At 45.9% G+C, this 19069-nt stretch overlaps 1 protein-coding gene across 11 annotated transcripts in view; it reads right to left on the bottom strand.

The window, feature by feature from the left end:
* CIT (citron rho-interacting serine/threonine kinase) overlaps positions 1-19069 on the bottom strand; it is a 175299-nt gene that overhangs the window by 16736 nt on the left and 139494 nt on the right. For 8 of the 11 annotated variants that reach the window (XM_024977733.2, XM_024977735.2, XM_024977738.2 and 5 more), the window contains 11 exons: positions 18786-18979; positions 15719-15854; positions 13287-13391; positions 8446-8586; positions 7913-8020; positions 5868-6030; positions 5471-5635; positions 2412-2549; positions 1384-1564; positions 657-748; positions 62-166 (listed from right to left, as the gene is read on the bottom strand). In XM_024977733.2, the coding sequence (XP_024833501.1) occupies positions 62-166; positions 657-748; positions 1384-1564; positions 2412-2549; positions 5471-5635; positions 5868-6030; positions 7913-8020; positions 8446-8586; positions 13287-13391; positions 15719-15854; positions 18786-18979 (1528 nt within the window). The remainder of the gene's footprint in view (positions 1-61; positions 167-656; positions 749-1383; positions 1565-2411; positions 2550-5470; positions 5636-5867; positions 6031-7912; positions 8021-8445; positions 8587-13286; positions 13392-15718; positions 15855-18785; positions 18980-19069) is intronic. The other 3 variants (XM_024977736.2, XM_024977737.2, XM_059876389.1) reach the window with 1 other exon arrangement.

Raw genomic sequence — 19069 nt, 5'->3', positions numbered from 1 at the left:
CCCACCCGCGCTGAAGGCTGCAGCCCAGCCCACCTCCCAGGGGGGGCCTGCCGCCCCTCACCTGCTTTGGCTGTGTTTGCAAGTTCAGAAGCACCAACGGCGCCATGAATAGACACGTCCCCGTCGGGAAGGCACAGCTCAAATTCTTCCACCGGCCTCTGTCCAGCTTGGTGCAAAGAGGAAGGGCAGAAAGAAAAACAAAAGAACAGGAACAAGAACAAGGGGAGACGAGAGGAAGAGAGAGAGACGGAGTATGCATGGAAAGAGAGGCGCACGAGAACAGAGGGGGGAGGAGATGTGCAGAGAAGGCGGAGAGGGAAGATAAAAACAAAAGTAAAGTGTGTCAGATGAAGAGCACAGTCAAATTTCGGATGACGATGCAGATTTAGGGGTTAGTTGGCTGAGGCGGAAGTTCTCGGAAGGTGTATTAGCAGGTGGAATCTTCAGGGCAGCACCCTGCAGGGTCTTCAGAGGGGAGACCTATAGACGTGAGTATCGTACCAATAACCTTTAGCGGAGTCATTTGGGTTTTAATTTTCAAAAATGGAAAATTCGTAGAAGGCTTGCAACGCAGTCCGGAAAACAGAGCCTTCACGCCAAGACTGGGAGACCTGGGCCAACTGCGTGCAACGAGATTCCCCGACTCATTAATTTACCTTCTCTGGCTTCGTTGTCATAAATGAGGACTTTGGAGCCCTCCAGAACGATGTACTTCCTGTCCCAGCCTTGCTGTCCTCGCTTGTTATTCCTGGGAAGACAGACGTGGGAAAGAACTGTTTGAACTTGGAAGAAATGGGTGGGAAGCAAGAGTGGGGAGGAGAGGAAATCCCAGTAAAGATGCTTCCCTGGAAAACAACAGGAATGACATGCCGGGGTGGGGAAGGAAAGCTTCCTTCTACCCTCTGGCTTGTGGAGCTGGCCCTGAATTCAACTGATGTTAAGACACGTGAACAGGAGAGAAGCACACACACATTTAATTTTGTGTGTACGTGGGTGTCTCCACAAGCAAATAAAGCCCCCAAAGCAGATGGGCCCAAGTGCTTATATCCTAAGTCAAACGAAGAACAGTTAACTGTGGAAAAGTAACACGGTCTGTGCGCATAGGTTCTCCCCGCTGGCCTTGCCCCTGCTCTGAAGAGAAGAATGCTCCTTTCCTCCTGCTGCAGGAAGAACAGCTTTGACATGGGAGTATTATATCCTACTTTTCCAAGAGAAATCGGGGAGGTTAGAGTGTCCCTCTTGCACCTGCTATTTTCTAAGTGCCTTTAGCTCAAAACAGTCCTTTACCCCAAAGTGGCCTTTTCCAGACCGGCACATCCTGCCGCCCTTCACCAGCCACCGCTTGCCCACCCACTGCCAGGCCAAACCGCCCTGCAGCAATACCTGGGCACCTTCATCCACCCTTCCAGGTGCAGGCTGCTGCTGGGCTCCTTGGACTGCAGACCCGGGGAGTTCATTTTGTCGCGGCAGAAGGCCTCGGTGAAGTGTGTGGCGTATTCGGCTGGCAGGCCACAGGTGGCTGGCAAGCATGTGGAGCACTTGGGGTGGCACATGACCTGACATTCTAGGGAAAAGCAGTGAACAGGCTGAAAACACACCCGTCTGATGCTGGACCACTCCCTGCCTCCGCCAGCCAACCCCCGACCCCCACCCTGCCTGGCCCTGCCACTCAGGGCACCCCTCAGCCTTCCCAGGAGCCAGGCCCCTACAGAGACAGCCAAGCTCTCTCAATCCAGTCTTCCTGGCTTCTCCCAGGCTGCCACAGACAGATGTGCAAAGGACACATCTGCACATCTCCCTTGAAGCCAGGACACAGCTTAAAGGCAAGAAGACACCAGCCTGAGGGAAAGGAGCCTGGAAGTTCTCAAAGACCAAGGCATTTTGCGCAGGCGATTGGAGACATGGGCTGAAAATGCGTATAAATTCCCTCCTTGAACATGGGGAAAACAGTGTACTCCCCCTAAGAATAAACGTGTGAAAATGAATGCACTATATCACGGGCTTCCCTGATAGCTCAGTTGGTAAAGAATCTGCCTGCAAAGCAGGAGACATGGGTTCAATCCCTGGGTTGGGAAGATCCTCTGGAGAAGGGCAAGGCTACCCACTCCAGTATTCTGGCCTAGAGAATTATAGTCTATACAGTCCATGGGGTTGCAAAGAGTTGGACGTGACTGAGCGACTATATGCTGCTGCTGCTGCTGCTAAGTCGCTTCAGTCGTGTCCGACTCTGTGCAACCCCAGAGACGGCAGCCCACGAGGCTCCACCATCCCTGGGATTCTCCAGGCAAGAACACTGGAGTGGGTTGCCATATGATGAGGAATGTTTAAATAAAAAAACAAACCACCACCGGACAGAACTTTAGTGGAGACGCACGGGGGCCCTACCACAAATGCACAGCGGCTGCTCTTACCGAGACACTTGGATGCCTGGCGCCCGAAGTGCACGGTATCCAGACACACGGCGCACTTCGTGGCTCGCATGTTCAGTCCCACGTTGAACCGGTGAGGGATGTTGTGGTGCATGCGCTCCTTAAGACGCCGGCTGAATTCTGGAGGGAAATTTTATTTTAAAAAATCAGAGTGCTGCAAAATAATACCATCAAGAAAGTGAAAAGACACCCACAGGATGGGAGAAACGTTTGCAAATCATCTCTCTGGCAAGGAGCCTGTAGATAGGATGTAGAAAGAACTCTTATGATGCAATAGTAACAAGATAACCCAATTAAAAAGTGGGCAAAGGATGTGAACAAATGTCTCTCTGAAGAAGATAAATAAATGGCCAAGATACACAGGAAAAGATGCTTGAGTCATTCTTCCTTAGGGAAATGCAAATGAACACCACAGTGAGATGTTAGTTCACGGTCACTGGATTATCTAGACTCAAAAATATGGGAAATGGGTGTTGATGAAGATGTGGAGAAATGAAGGTCCTCATACACTGCTGGTGGAAAAGCAAATGGTGCAGCCACTGTGGAGTCCAGAATTACCAGATGCCCCAGCAATTCCACCCCTAGGTCTATACCCAAGAGAACTGAGAACACATGTAGCCACAAAATTTGTGCACAGATGTTCACGGCAGTATTATTTATGATAGCCATAAATGGAACCAACCCAAAAGTCCATCAATGGACTAATACATAAACAAGATGTGATGATCACACAACAGAATGTTATTCTGCCATAAAAAAAGGGAAGAACTGATAAATGCTCCAAGATGGATGAATCGGAAAAACTATGCTGCATGGAAGAAGCCAGACACAGAAAGTTATACAAGGTGCATCCTTTATGGAAAATGTCCAGGACAGCAAATCCATGGAGACAGAAAGCAGACTGATACCTGTCAGATGTTTCATGAAGGGGAAAATGGCAAGTAACTGCCAATGAGTTCAGGGGTATTTTTCTGGTGGTCGACTGGAGGGACCAAAAATGTTTTAAAAATTTGAATGTGATGATTATACAACCTTGTGAACTTACTTAAAAAAAAAAAAATCACTGAATTATACATTTCAAACAAATGGATTGTATGGTATGTGAATTATATCTCAATAAAGCTGTTAAAAAAAAAAGCATCTTAGTGACAGATTGTGAAACTATTTTAACACTAACAGATGTGTCTAGATTTATAGGAATCAAATTAAGATCGCCATTATCTGGTTATTAGGAATTAGGTTTTATTTAAAAACACATTCCCGGTAGGAGATGGTTAATACGATGGCATAGCTGTTTGTGAGTGTAAACAAACATACGCTTCTAAATCAGTTGTTTGTAAATATTTTAGTCATGAAAGGTATGTTTTCCAGATGAGATCATGGAGCACTTTCCAGAATCCAGTTTAAAAATCACCATTCTTGAACATATTTAAATAATTTTAAAGACTTCATTTTAGCTTCTTGCTTCAGATTATTTCATAGAGAATTTCTGTTCAATACAAGACCAATAATGTGTTATAATATTTTTATAACCAAAGTGTGAGTAAACAAACACAGCAAATGAACTGAAGTAAGTTCCAGATGTACCAACCATGGTTTTGCATTAATTATTTATGTAAAACATGAAATTTGCAAGCTTGTAACTGATGAGAATTAAAGTATGTTTATACTATGGTAAAAAAAAAATTTACTATTCTGAAATACAGACTTTCTGACTATTAAATACATAGACTGACTGAAGAAGTCCCCCTTCATGCCCAGTTCTTCCATGAATAACATCCTTTTTAAAAAATCCAAGTTTTAAGCCTCAAAGAACTGATTCTTGCATTTAAATTCCAATCAGTTAAAACTAACAAGATTGATTTTTTCTGTTTAGAAGGCTCCCTTCTCAATAGTGACCTAACTAGGCAAAGGCAGCTTTAAATAGAAAAGCTCAGGATCCAAATTTCTGAATCCAAATTGGATTCTCCGAACAACACTGTCTTCTTCCCTTAACAGAAAAGTCATGAGGAATAAATAACATAAATGCACTCTGAACATGCCATGCACACAAAGGAGATGTTTGGAGTGTTACAGACTACTCAGGGAGCCGCTCTGTGCAACCTCATGGAAGAACCCGGGGGCCAAAATGATTTTCCTTTGTGTTAACAGCACCACTTTGAAGACTTTAATCAAAGAGTGAAGCTCTTTGATTCAAGGTGTTATGTAAACATGGGAAATGAGATGACATCATTACTAAAGAAGAAAGAAATGACAACAAAATTCCACTGAGACTGGCAGCTGAAGTGGGTTGATGGTGATACCCTGATATTAAACCACAACTACTCTGCTCTCCCTGTGACTTTCCAAACCAACTTCCTTGGCTTTTTTTAAAGTCCATCCCATCTCTAGGTAAATAGAGTACATTTGAAACCACAAAGAAAACTCCTCACACCACTGGTCTAAAGGTTGGCACAACCAACCTTCAGAATACATACAACCTTTAACCCAGGGACTCATTTCCCAACAACTTATCCAAAAGTCATAGCACCCATAGCTGTGCAGAGTGTTCACTGCAGGGTGTGTATGGAAACAAGGAACTGGAAATAACCTAAATGCTTGTCAATTGGGGTCTGGATTAACAGGTGAATTATAAACCCCCCACCATGGAATACCACGCAGCCCTCTAAAAAGATGGGGTCAATCCATATGGGTTAATATGAAATCTGCTAAGAAGACATTTTAATTAAAGAAGATGTTCTGCAGTGTACAGCACTGTGGGCTGATATTTATGAAAGCAAAGAGGATTATTATTTTCTCATATCCCTTAAATATGATTATATGACACCTAAATAATACAGACATGCAGTTAGTTTATGAGCTATGGCTGGAAGAATACAATGGTTGACTCTGGGTAAGAGAACTGGGGTGGGGAGAAGGCTCACTGCTTATTCTTTAGCCCTCCATATTATCACTTGTCATTTTCACCCTGGGTCTGCATTTCTCAGTCCATTAAAAAAAAAAAAAGTCAATGCAGGTCCAGTGGCCCCTTGAGAACGTACCCTCTGGAGTGGAAGACTCCTTCCTGCGGCTGGACGGCGGGGCGAGCAGGCTCAGGGCGCTGGGCTGGTGCTCGGGTGACCGCACAATGGCGGACATGGCGATCTGCTGCCTGGCGGTAGCCGGCGTAGATGGGTGTGGGTGGTCTGCAGCTTTCCGGTGGGCAGCTGGGGAGAGACCAGTCCAGCGCCTTTAGGTTAGTGGGGTCCCCCAGAGGCCCCAACCAAGTGGACTGCCCAGGGGCTGGCTCTCAAAGGCCTGAGACCACAAGGACACCCGGCGTGCCGTATGGGCCATGCCAAGGGTGCCATCACCACCAGGCTGAGCTAGTCTCCGCTCATCTCCTTGAGACGGGCCCTCAGCCTGGTGCACCGCCCTCGCTGTCCAGAGCGCCCGTACCTTCCTCCCGGGCGGAGCGGAGCTCGATGCGGGTCTTCTGCAGGGCTTCCTCGAGCTCCGCGCAGCGAGCTTTCTCCTTCTCCAGAGCCACCTTCAGCTCATTGTACTGCAGAGGAACCTGTGTGGGCAAAGCAGGGTCCTCTTTCCGTCGACTAAATAAACCCTAGCAATGGAAACAGAGATATCTCCTAACTCCTGGAAACTGGCACTGGGAACTAACTAAAGGAACTCTGCCTCGGGACGAGCAGACCATGGGAGCCGGGCACATACTCACTGCAAGCGGGTTTAGTAAAAATGGCATGTGAAGGGGTGGGGGGACTGAGCCACAGCCCCTCCCAGCTGGCTGGAAAAAAATGGGGGTGCGGAAGTTTCCACCGAGAGGGTTAAAGATGCTTGAATTGCCACCACCTCTTCCTTTAGCAATCCCAAGGAGAGCCATTTCCTGAGACTTTACCCTCAAAAAAAAATTGGAAGTGGAGGATGGAATCAGGAGAGATGGTTCAGTAATCTTGCCTTGAATTTGTCTCATGATGCTTAGTTATAAGACACAGAGATGAGTGGTTGCTTTTTTTTAAAAAAAAAAAAAAAAAACACAATACTAAAATGACATCAACAGAAGGGGCTTATGCCAAGAAAAAAAATGCAAATGGAATATGTATTGTACACGGGAGAAAAAAGTAAAACACAGGATAATGAGACTGAAAACAAAATTAACAACCAAAAAACACATGGGAATACCCTGACTACATCAAGTGACATAATCAGATAACAGTCCACTGCTAAAATAAAAAAGATTCACCATCAGCAGCACATAACAAGCACAGTCACACAGCACACAAGCAAGCCCGCGTCCGACAGCCACCACTGCTGTTTGCTTCTGCTGCTGCTCTTCTCCAGAAGGAGGACATCAGCATCATAAGACACCCTGCAGCCCATCTCCCCTTCCTGTACCATCACCAGTGCTATGCTGCCATCTGAGTGCCTCAGGAAGTTTCCAGCTCCTTAGAGACCTTCTTGAACTGAGAACACCTGGCCAAAACTACCATGAAGGCTGCAGTGGTTCAGGGAAGCATGCTTTGGGCTTATTAAAAATCTTCCCATGTGTATCTATCAGCCTGTCCATCCGTGTCTCCTGGTCATTGTTTTCAATTGTTACCATTTTAAAGGGACGGATGGAGCAGCACCCCATGGAGGGGGCAGCTATCCAGTCCGGCACTTTGGGCAGGTCACAGCAGCACTCTGGGCCCCAGTCTCCTACTGACCCGATCAGAGGGACTGAGCAGATGATGTCTAGTTTCTCTGGAGCCCCTTGTGCATGACTTGAGATTCCTTCTCAGGCCCCATACAGATGACCTATTAATACCTCTGGAATCCCATCCCTGTGACCTAAGAAGCCCTCTCTGTCTAGAATCCCAGGTGTGTGCATGCTCAGCCTCTTCAGTCGTGTCCGACTCTGTGTGACCCTGTGGACTGCAGCTCGCCAGGCTCCTCTGTCCGTGGGATTCTCCAGGCAAGAATCCTGGAGTGGGTTGCTGTGCCCTCCTCCAGGGGATCTTCCCAATCCAGGGATCAAACCTGCTTCTCTTACATCTATCTGCACTGGCAGGCGGGTTCTTTACCACTAGCACCACCTGGGAAGTCCTAGAATGGCACACGAGTGGCCTCTAATCTCTCTAGAGGCCCTTACACACAAGCAGAGAACCCCCTCTGGAATCGGGGACGCCAACCTGAACACTCGGCCTTCCTCTCTGCTGCCTCCTCCTCCCCAGCTGCTTGGGAAACAAATCTCACTCCTTTAGAGGAAGGCAGCACAACTGTAAAGGCCATGAACACAGCACAGCGTGTCACAGATTCCAGAGTGACAACAGCCTCTCTTGAAGAGCCATTCTGATGATCTCAAAGCCTCTTTTTTCAACCCAAAACAAAGAAATTGTGCATTTTGTTTTCTCTGATGTTCCTAGGATTATCTACTCTGGTGACCTTCACGGAATCATCATGATTGAGCGAAACTGCCCACTGCCTGCTTTTCACACCCTCTGACCCACCTTTTTCTTTTTGGCAGGCTGGTCCATTTTGGCTTGCAGAAAATCGATGAGTTTGGTTTGCTGGGAAATAGTGCCTTCCATCTTCACCTTCTCATGAGAATAGAGAACCTAAGGTTCATGAAAACAAAAAGCACCTCAGATCCCAGAAGAAGCAGACTTTTAAATTTGATACTTTAATAAGAAATAAAGTCATTACAACGCTAACAAATGAAAAATTCAACAAAAGCCACACTGAGCCAATTGTTACTCACTTAGTCCTGATCTTACTGCCCACCGTCCCCCACCCAACAAAGACAGACTCAAGTACAAAGATACGTGAAAAAGCAAAAATAGCAAATGGTGAGTAGAAGACTCTAGAGGGTGGTCATGATAGCAATTTCCCAGCTTCTCTTAACATTTGGAAAGTTTTCGTAATAAAATACTGGTGAAAATACACAACACGAAGAGACTGCTCATCTTGCCAGGTGGCTTTGAGCCATCACACTTTGCCTCTGTAGACAATTTTTCAGTAAGCTCCCGGTGCTGGTTCTCACCTGAATGTTTTCCAGCTGATATTCCAGGTCACTCCTTTCTGTCTTCAGCAGATCAGCCCGATCCAGAGCTTCTTGCAGCCCTTGAGTCAGACGGAAAATATGATTCTTCTGCAGGTCCATCTGCTGCTGTAACTTGGCTTGCTGGTGGGGGGAGAGGCCGGAGAGAGAAGCCTCAGACCACACACAATGCAACGCGCTCTCTCACTGTCCCCACTCAGACTCATTTCAGAGGAGGCACCAAAATTTCAGCTCATATCAGGATGACCAACTGTCTGATATTCCACAACGATGCATGAGCAGTTATCTCAACCACTGTTGAGAGAACTCACTTTGCGATTCTCCATGTGGCGTACACAAATGGGAATCATAGCACCTTTAATTCAAAGGGCGCCGCGTCAGTGCGAGAGACCAACAAGCACACCAACAGCCATGGTGGGAGGCGATGCTGCCACCACGAGGGAAAGGGGGGGCGATCCCAGCGTCAGAACAAGTGTTAGTAAAACAAAATTCTGTTTAGTATATTGCAAATAGTTTTGTACGAGAACTCTCTCCAATTCTTTTTTTTTTTTTTTTTTTAACTTTACAGAAAACAGGGCAGGCGATAAAGATACTGGCTTTATGGCTCTTACCTAAAATGCTTCTGTTTCTAAAAAGCAGAAGAGAACAGCTATCCTAAGAGGATACTGCTTGGTTTCACCCAACCCCTGGCGTCCAATCTAACCCTACTAGCAGTGGCCCAAACACTCCCTTCCCCAGGGGCCTAGACCGTCTGTGGACGGAAGGACAGAGAGCTGTAAACAGCTGCTCACCATCACCACGGGGCTTTCCCAACAGGCGAGGGCAAACCTCAGTGCTCTCTGCCCCAGCAGGCCGAGAGCTACAGATGACCTCGGTTCGCAGAAACCTCACCACCATATTTGTCTTCCCTCCGCTGATGTTTGCATTTCCATTCCTACTCCTCAATCCCCTTCCTCTTGAGAGGCAGCTGATTCTGAGGCATCATAGTGTCATGGAAAAGAACCTGGGCTTTAGAACATTCCAGACCCTGGTTCAAATCATGACTTTTTAAAAAAATATTTATTTGGCTATGCCAGGTCTTAGCTGTGGCAAGTAGGATCTAGTTCTCTGACCAGGGATCAAACTCAAGCCCGGTAGTGGGAGCATGGAGTCTTAGCCACTGGACCAAGAGGGAAGTCCCCTGACTTAACTCTTATCAGTCCTATGGCCAGGGGCAGCTCACCGCCTCTCAGACCCTCAGTCTCTTCATCTGCAAGTGGGGGTAATAACCCCCTTCTCTGGGTGACACACCAAGCCCAGTGCCCAGCACACAGCAGGTGCGCGATGAATTTCAGCGCTGCCTCCTGCATCCTTCTTTCTCTCGATGCAGTCCAGGTGGGCCCCTATCACTTTTCCATCTGCCCTTCCTACCCCAACCTACTCCACCAGCCCCTCTCCATCCATCCTCTGTAAAGCAAGAGGTACTGATACTAACTCAGAATCACCTGCCCTGGGTGCATGACCTAGAATTTCTGAATCAAACCACAGAACGCCCTAAAATACAGAACAACAAAAGAGAGAAAACAGCGAAGATAATCTCTTCCAGGGAGCTATCCGTCCCCTGTAGCACAAATGATTACTTCTGTAAATTACCCTCTTTAGTTTCCTTCCGCTATTTTAGGACAACACTAATTACTAGGCAGGAAGCAGAGAAACAAGTACTAGGGACAAGAATCTGTTTGGTGACAACCAGGCCCAAAATATTTCTCTAGAATCAACACATCAACTGTCCATTAGCTTTCCAAGAAATAGGCTGCTTATTTACTACAATAGAAAACAAGTAAGTGACATTGGTGCTCAGTGAAATGTTTTCCAAAACCATTTACCTGCTTCCCAGAGAGCGGTAAATGGAGGCTATTCCTGGTTGGTGGTAGACTGAAAGGAGGGCTCCAGCCACGTGATTAGATCTGTCCACCAATTTTATGATAGTGACAGGAAACTGGGAGGAAGCAGAGGAACTAGACGACAGAACCAGAGTGGGAAACACCCCTGGTAACAGGGAGGATGGGCCAAAACCAACAAGAAGGCTTAACAGGATGGTATTAAAAAAAAAAAAAAAAGTCAAATAAATAAAGATGTTTTAAAAAAAAAAAAAAAATATGTAGAAGGGCTGGTGGTGATCTAACAGATCAATGGGTGTCAGTGGTGTGATAAGCCACCCAAAGAGCCCAGGTAGTGGTGGGGCCGTGTTGTTCAAACCCCAAGGACTTCTAGAAACTGTTCGGAAGGATAAAACTACCAGAAAAGAACATTCCAGTCCTGGTGGGACTTGAAATGTTTCAGTTAGAAAAGAAAAGGTGACATGGAGTCAGGAGAGCTGAAGAGATAGCAAATCTACTGTCACAGGGATAATAAAATAAAAAGTAGCTCTCTCACAGAAGTATCACACAGAGTGTATGAGCTAATTCATGGAAAGTACTCAGGCATCTGGCATGTGGTATGTGCCAAATGAAACATGAGTTATTTTTAAAAATAATAAAAGAAAAAAGAAAAACAAGTTATTTTTATTACTAAGCAAGTAATATGATCATTAATCAATATTAACTTCCTACTTTGGTTGGAAATATGAGACTACTCCCTGTTTTCAAATGTTTTGCTGTAATAGAACCAATGGTTGGAAGTTACAGGCTTTAGTTCAAAACCAGAAAGGACTTTCTAAGAGTTAGAGTTGCCAGAAAAATGAGTTGGGCAATCTTGAGTCCCTTTAAGTCTTGAGTCCCAGGTGCCCCAAGGCCCACTTGTGAGGGTGGCTGGGGAAGGGATTCTCTACCTCGGCAGGGGGATTATTTGACAGGATTAGCAAACGGACTTGGAGCTCTGGTATTACTTCCAAGTCGGGACTAGTCATGCCTGTAAACAGCAGTGTCAGAAAAGTTTCAGAGGCCACTTTAGGCCTGAGAGAAAAGATCTGAGAGAAAGCTCTGTTACTGAAGTCTGCCAGGGAAAGGGTAAAAGAAACGGTGGTGCAAGTGCTAGGAATTTGTGTTAAATGACACACAAAAATTCTCTCCAACTGTGAGACTCTGATTCTGGCTCCATGTACAAGAACCTGTACCTAATGGACAAGACAGGCAAGCTGAGCCCCCGACCACCTGCTGCCACAGGGCCCACCCCAAGCCAGGATGCCAGCCGCATCCTTGATGGTAAAGATCACTGTTTCCCAGTGCTCTCAGGTCTCAATGAGATCTGCCTCCAAGCCAGCGCAGCCAGATGTCTGTCTTCAAAAAGCCCTCTGTGAGGTGCAGACAGGGGAACTGGAAATGTTCCCCAGTAGTTTTAGAAGTGAGAACAGGGGACTGAATCAGGATGCCAGCCTTCTATTTCTAGTGTTGCCACTGACTCACCACGTAACCTTGGACCAAAGCAGAGTTGTTGGGGCCAACGCTCTTTCCTCGGAAGGAAAAGAGGACAGGCGAGATCACTGATTATTTCTGTGCTTCCTGTTTCCAACGTGTGTCCAAAGTGGGGACACTGCCTAGTGGGGACACTGCCTAGTCATTCCAGATAAAAGACCATTCTTTGATCATTCTCTATCTTTTGTCATTCTCTATTTGACAATCAGAGAGATTTAAAAATTTCTATTATAATATTCTCAGAGTCACCTTTGGTGAACTTTCTACCTGTGTGTAATATTGATTTTATTTAAAAACTTTTTTGTTGTGGTAGAATATACATAAAATTTACCATGTTAATCATTTGTGTTATTTTTGGCCACACCATACAGCATGCAGGATCTTAGTTCCCTAACCAGGGATCTTAGTTCCCATACCCTCTGCACTGGGAGCATGGAATCTGAACCACTGGACTGCCAGGACTGGTGGCATTAAGTAGAGTCACGTGGTTGTACATCATCATGGATCCATCTCTAGAACGTTCCCAACTATATTTTTAAAAGTCATTCTAGAAAACATTTTATGCTCCCCTGCAAAATGTGTACCACATTTTTCAAACTTAATAGCATAGTTACAATACTTCTACCAGCAGAGCCTCTCAGGGGCTACAGGAAGCACACAGTAAAAGCTCCATTTACCAGAACAGATAACCTGGTTGATTCAACTGTCAGGCTCATTGTGGCTTAAACAGAACACTCTTGAGTCTAACTTCTCGTGAAATACCTTTATAAACTGCATTTGTCCTGACAGGTCAATTCTAATGAATTAAGACAAATTATCAGTGATTCAGCCAAACCAAGGCTTTGGTTGGGGGAGTTGTCCTCAATTTAAACAGAGATTTTCAGAATTCTATTCAAAGGTACAGGAAATAACTAACATAAGGATTGGACTGGTTTAGGAGATCAATTTGAACTTTTTGTTTTGTGTCTCAAAAGCAGGGTGTCATTTTTTTTGCATTGAATTAATTGGATGTTCAAAAGTTTTCATGAGATTTGGCATTCAGCATCACCTGATCAGGTCTCTGTCCCGTGCATGAAGCTCATCAGGCTTCAAACTTAATACACTCTGGATATTAACTCTAAAGAACAATTTAACTCAATATCTACTTGCCCTCATATTTAATAAACTTCCAGTTAGCACTTACTCACTATGTGCTTGACACACCATTAAGCACTATTTGGAAGGACACAATGACAAAGAGGCCCCAGGGCTTCTTGACATGTTCTTTCAACGTGTTAAACACCTTCCAGAAAGTACCCAGTGACCACCTTACTCTTCCTTGAGAATTTCAACCTTGAAATCTAATTTCTTAGTTTGGACCTGCCCACCTGAGGCCAAGTGTTCACTTCTGAGAGTATGCCTGGCTCTATTTACCATGCATCTTACACCCACCTCTTCCAGAAGCCTTTGTTTGAGCTCTCGTTCTGTCTCCAGCTTCTGTTGTAAACTTCGGGCATTCATTTCAAGCATGGCGTGCTTCTTCTCCAGATCATTGAGCTGGACATTTGGAAAAATTGGCCGTGACACATTTAGGAACGTTATATGCTAACGACTTTTGCCAATATCCACAAACCTTCACAGCCAAAGAAAAATCAAGATCTAAGGGTCAGAACATAAACACTGGTTTTTAAAAGTGAAGTGAAGTTGCTCAGTCATGTCCAACTCTTTGCGAACCCATGGACTATAGCCTAACAGGCTCCTCTGTCCATGGAATTTTCCAGGCAAGAACACTGGAGTGGGTTGCCATTTCCTTCTCCAGGGGATCTTCCAAACCCAGGAATCGAACCTAGGTCTCCTGCATTGCAGGCAGACGCTTTTACCATCTGAGCCACCAGCGAAGTCTAAAGAGTCGTGTTTGTGATTGTTTTACACTGTATGTGTTAGTTGTGTCTGATTCTTTGCGACCCCAGGGACTGCAGCCCATCAGGCTCCTCTAGCTCCATGGAATTCTCCAGGCAAGAATACTGGAGTGGGTAGCCATTCCCTGCTCTAGGGGATCTTCCTGACCCAGGGATTGAACCCAGGTCTCCTGCATCACGGGCAGACTCTTTACCGTCTGAGCCATCAGGGAAGCCCAGGTTTTTAAAAGCATACCACAAATGTCCATGTCAAAGATAAGCCTTACGTAGGTTATTCTGTTAGGAGAAGATATTATTTCTAAGGGATGGGTCATACGTGTAGCTAGCTGTGACAAGTTCTAGGAAGATGACTTCTCCAAAATTTATTTATCTGACATGCTTTGGCTGAATTAAATCATCATATTCCAAATGCTTGCTTACTTGCGTGGGATAATATCAGAACTCGGATGAAAGGGCAGACAAGCTCTCTCAATGATCTTGTATCAAGTCACAAAGGCAGAGGGTGGCCCTTAAGTAGACATATACACAAATAGTGACTACTCTGTCAAGTGATGATTTTGATAAGAGGTATGGAGGAGAGAAATTCATCCTGAATGGCCTGTCACTGGGAGAAGATGGGCTCAGAAAGTCTGGAGTCTTAAAGGATGGGTAGGACTTTGCTGTAGAATTCTTTAGGACAGTCAGGTAGAAAAAAATGTCCTTCGAGCTAAACACTGAAAAGCTCATTTATCTCTAAATAATGCATTTACTTTTTTCATGGTTAAATAACATATTTACTTTCCTCATGGTTAAAAAAATTAGTAAGCCAGTACCAAGGAACTCAGGAATATTCCTGAGTAGCAAGCTCTAGCTTGAATCTGGTCATTACTATGAAATTCCAATAAGAAAATAACCATGGATCCCCAAAAAAGATTTACATTCATCACAATGTTACTTATGACAGCAAAAAAACAAACAAAAAAAAAACTGGAAGAAGTTCAAATTTCTAACACAAGCAGAATGATTAAAATAGGTGTCTCTGTGTAATTGTTGTTTTTAGAACTACATGTTCAAAAAATATTCACTAATTCAGGAAAAGCCCCTGTTTATGTGATTTTTTTTTAAAAAACGATGTAATCCTGTTTATATAAGAATCTAAATTTATTAATATAAATAAATAAATATAAATTGACCAACATAACAGTGGTGACAGATTACCAGTTACTTTTTCTTTACTTTTCTGTGGTTTCTATATCTTCCACAATGACCCCAAATAATCACTTCTATAATCAGAAAATTAGTTACCCAAAATTCAGAGGTCAGATTATGTGTGTGTGTATGTGGGCGCACACGCACACAAAACAGTGTGTATGTGTATATATGAAACAGTTGTGTGTATATGTGAAGTTTCTCTGACCTGCACTCTTACCTGTAACACAGAAGCACCTATTCTAAATCTCTTTTGAGACTATTAAAATTTTTCAAACAGCAGTATGTCACTTTGTAAATATAGAGTGCTTCATGGACAAGATGTGTGTATTTCCAAAGTGGAATATGAAGACCAGCACTGTCCTCAGATCCTGCTGCGTCCTTGGACTTAGAACCCAGAGACGCTGAGGCTTCCTGCCATTGCAGCACTGGAATGAGCAGGAGTCCTAGCCACCCCGCACTTCCCAAGGATGCTCAACGTTAGATCCATAAAGGCTTTCAGAAATCAAATGCCAGGAAAGAAGAGTGCTGTGCACCCAGGTCAAAATCTGGACCTCAGGGGCCCTGATGGGCAGATATCAGGAAGTCATTGACCAACTCTGATACCCCAAGCACCCACTACCCCCACTACTGCCAACCAAGAGTGTCCCTTGGGGAAGCACAACAGTGAGACTTGGTTTATGAAACACGCCGACCATGGATTGAGCGCATGTGAATACCTGCTAAAAGAAGGAAGTATACATGCATATCTAGAAGGCAGGAGGGACAGGGGCTGACCTTGTCGGAGAGGCTCTCGGCCTTCAGCTTCTGCTCCTTGAGAGCCTGCTGCAAGGCCAGGATCTCGGCCTTGTGCTCCTTTACTGCCAGCTCGACCACCTGGCGCGACTCAGTGATCCTCTGGTCGGCCCTCGCCCTGTGGGGAGACACAGGCACGTTCAGAAATCCCGTCATTGCCACCCTGCAGGAAGGAAGCCGGCCCGGCTCGGACATGGATAAGCAACCAAACAGGCTGCAGGCTGGAGAGAGCCCAGCCTGACCCCTTATTCCGAATTACGTGGAGTGAGGATGTGACCCACTTTAGGCCCTGGGTAAAAATACTCTTAGCAGGTAAGGTTCCTGTGAATATAAATGCACTTGGAAGGGCTAAAGGGGATGAGGCATTTTTCCAAATGCAACTGGGCTGAAAATGGGAAGACGGTTACATCCACCTGCAGAAGCAGGAAGGAATGAGGTCCCACTGAAGGAGCACCGTGCAGAGGACCATGTGGGGCCCCATTCGAGCAAACAATGCCTCTCCTTAAAGCAAGAGCTGAAGTGTTCTGGAAACTGAACCTTGAATCTGCTGGGTGTAAATAAGGTGACAGAAGACAAAAACTGGAGCACCCTTGGAACATCACTTCCCCTCCCCAACTCAGGTGTTCTGTTTTGCTGCTTCCACATCTGGACTTAGACAGGCTCCTTCACTGGCAGCTCTCCTTCTCGACCCAACAAACCCAAGTCTTACTCAGACTCCAAGGGTAAACTAGAAGGCCATGTCCTCCACAAAGCCCTTCCCAGGCTTCCTCTCAGAAGTAACGTCTTCTTGTTCTGGACCCAAAGCATAAATGTACTACTGGCCTGGCACAACCCACTCTCTATTTTAGGTGATAAATAGTTCAACGCGTAGTTTATCTCCTGCACTAGACTCTCAGCCTCTAGAAGACAAGAATTAAGAATTATATTTTAGGGACTTCCTTGGTGGTCCAGTGGCTAAGACTTCTCACTCCCAAGGCAGGGGGCCAAGTTCAATCCCTGATCAGGGAACTAGATCCCACATACCAAAACTAGCAACAGGCACAGCCAAATATATAAATATTTTTTTAAAAATAAGAATTATATTTTACTCATCTCAGATCCCACATAACACCAAAATAGAGGAAGGAAAAAAAAATGGGGGGTGGGGAAGAGAGCCAAGATCTTTCACAATTGCTCCTGAAAGAAATATATGAAAGATCTCCCTATGTGTGTGTCCGGCTCTTTGAGACCTTATGGAGTGTAGCCCACCAGGCTCCTCTGTCTATGGGATTCTCCAGGCAAGAATACTGGAGTGAGCTGCCATGCCTCCTCCATGGGATCTTCCCCAGCCAGGAATGGAACCCAAGTCTCTTCTGTCACCTGCACTGGCAAGTGGGTTCTTTACCACTAGCGCCACCAGAGAACACTTTCACGCTTGGTTGTGCATTCCTGATGCTATGGTCAGACTCTGCCCCCGAAACTGTCTACAAAGGACTCTAGAAACAGCTGGGCTAGGAGCTGGACTTGCGAGTGGGAGGGAGGGGTGTGTGTGAGAACAACCAGAACATAGGGTGAGGACGCAGGAGCTCAAGAGTTCAGGGGGAAACAGTAACAGGAAGTCTTAAACCAGCAACCCTCTCACATTAGCAAATACCCTGAAAGGGAAGATGTCCAACAGGAGAATATTTCTACCAGTTTCTCTTGAAACTTATGGGTTCCCTTTGCTTCCAGTCTTTCTTAGTGTAGTTGATTTAGCACAAATTATACCTCCAAGACAGCCGTGAGTCTACTATGGTCCACCAAATGTGGGAAATACTGAAATGAGTCTGACAGAGTCCAGATAAATGATAAATACTTCCACGAATAGTTATCTTGCTCAGGGAGTTCAGAGTATTACGGGACACTAAGTTTCAGGGAAAGGTGATATTAGTGAGGTTATGCAGGATGAATAGGATTCTGTTGGGAAGACATGAAGCACAAGGTGGATACCAGCCCATAGGGTACCTCTCTGCAAACTAGGAAAGGCATGTGTTCTTCAAGACCGTGCACTTCTACCTGTTGGTAACCTGTCATAATATACTGGATCTGTTAAAGTGAACGCTGTCCCACCATGAGCTGGTAAAATGTCACGGAAGATCTTCAAGTCTATTCCCAGGAGCATGCAGCGCATAACCTGCACACCTGCGACCCTGGCAGGAGGGAATCCTACACTGGGAGAACTGGGGAAGTAGAGGAAAGACACTACCTGAACTCAGGATTACTACTGCCTACCAGGAAAGGAAGAAAAAATAAAAAATTGTAAACTATTCTTGTAGAGCAGTTGTTCTCAACTGGGGGCAGCTGCCCTCCGCCCCTGCCCCCAGGGGACACCGGGCAATGTCTGGAGATGTTCCCGGTGGTCACAACTTGAAGAGGGAGCAGCTACTGGGATTTAGGGGGGCAGATCCAGGGAAGCTGGTCAGCACCTTACCATGTACAGGACAGGCCCCCATCACGAAGGACTGTCCGGCCCCAACTGTCAATAGTGCCAAAACTGGGGTAGAGGGTTGACCCGCATCACACATGACCAGTATCAAAACAGTGATGGTCTTGTGACTTCCCTGGAGGTCCAGGGGCTAAGACTCTGTGCTCCCAATGCAGCGGATCCAGGTTCAATGCCTGGGCAGGGAACTATTAATAGATCCCACGTACCACAATCAAGACCCGGTGCAGCCAAATAAATATTTAAAAAAAAAAAAAAAAAGGAGAGTGACAGTCTCGCTACACAGTCACAATGACACAAAATCCAAGGAAAGAGTTTCTACAAAGAAGCACTGAGACACTTTGCCCTGCTGACTCCTGGGGCCCTGCACTGGCTGACTGGTCATCATCTCCTCTACTGGCACCGTCCGTATTTACCTCGAGGATGACTGACCGATTCTGGTTGCCCAGAGTCTCCCAGCTTTAACACTTAAGTCTTACGTCCCAGCACCTGCTCATCCCTGGTCAAGCGGGGGCACTCGCCAGGAGCTCTCAGGGTCATCCTGCCGCTGCCACCTGCCACTGGCTCTCTACCTACATGAAGTCCCACCTGCTCTGCTTTTCGGTGTCCAGCATCCTCTGCAACTCTCGAACCCGACACTCAAACTGGGACTTCTCGTCACCAAGGACACTCCTCCAGGCCTCCCACTGCCGCTCCTTCTCCAGCAGCTCGTCGTTCAGGGCCTCCAGGTCCATGACCTGCTCCTCCAGCATTGTGCACGTGGTCTTCAGCGCCTCCATCGTCTGCAAATCAGCACCACTGAGTTGTGCCTCATAGCAAACGAGGATTTCCCGGGTGGTACTTTTGTCGGATCAGTTTCAGAAAAGCATGAG

This window comes from Bos taurus, chromosome 17, assembly GCF_002263795.3.
Source record: "Bos taurus isolate L1 Dominette 01449 registration number 42190680 breed Hereford chromosome 17, ARS-UCD2.0, whole genome shotgun sequence".
Classification (NCBI taxonomy): domain Eukaryota; kingdom Metazoa; phylum Chordata; class Mammalia; order Artiodactyla; family Bovidae; genus Bos; species Bos taurus.
The sequence above is the reverse complement of the archived record's forward strand: the minus strand, read 5'-3'. Positions and strand labels throughout refer to the sequence as shown.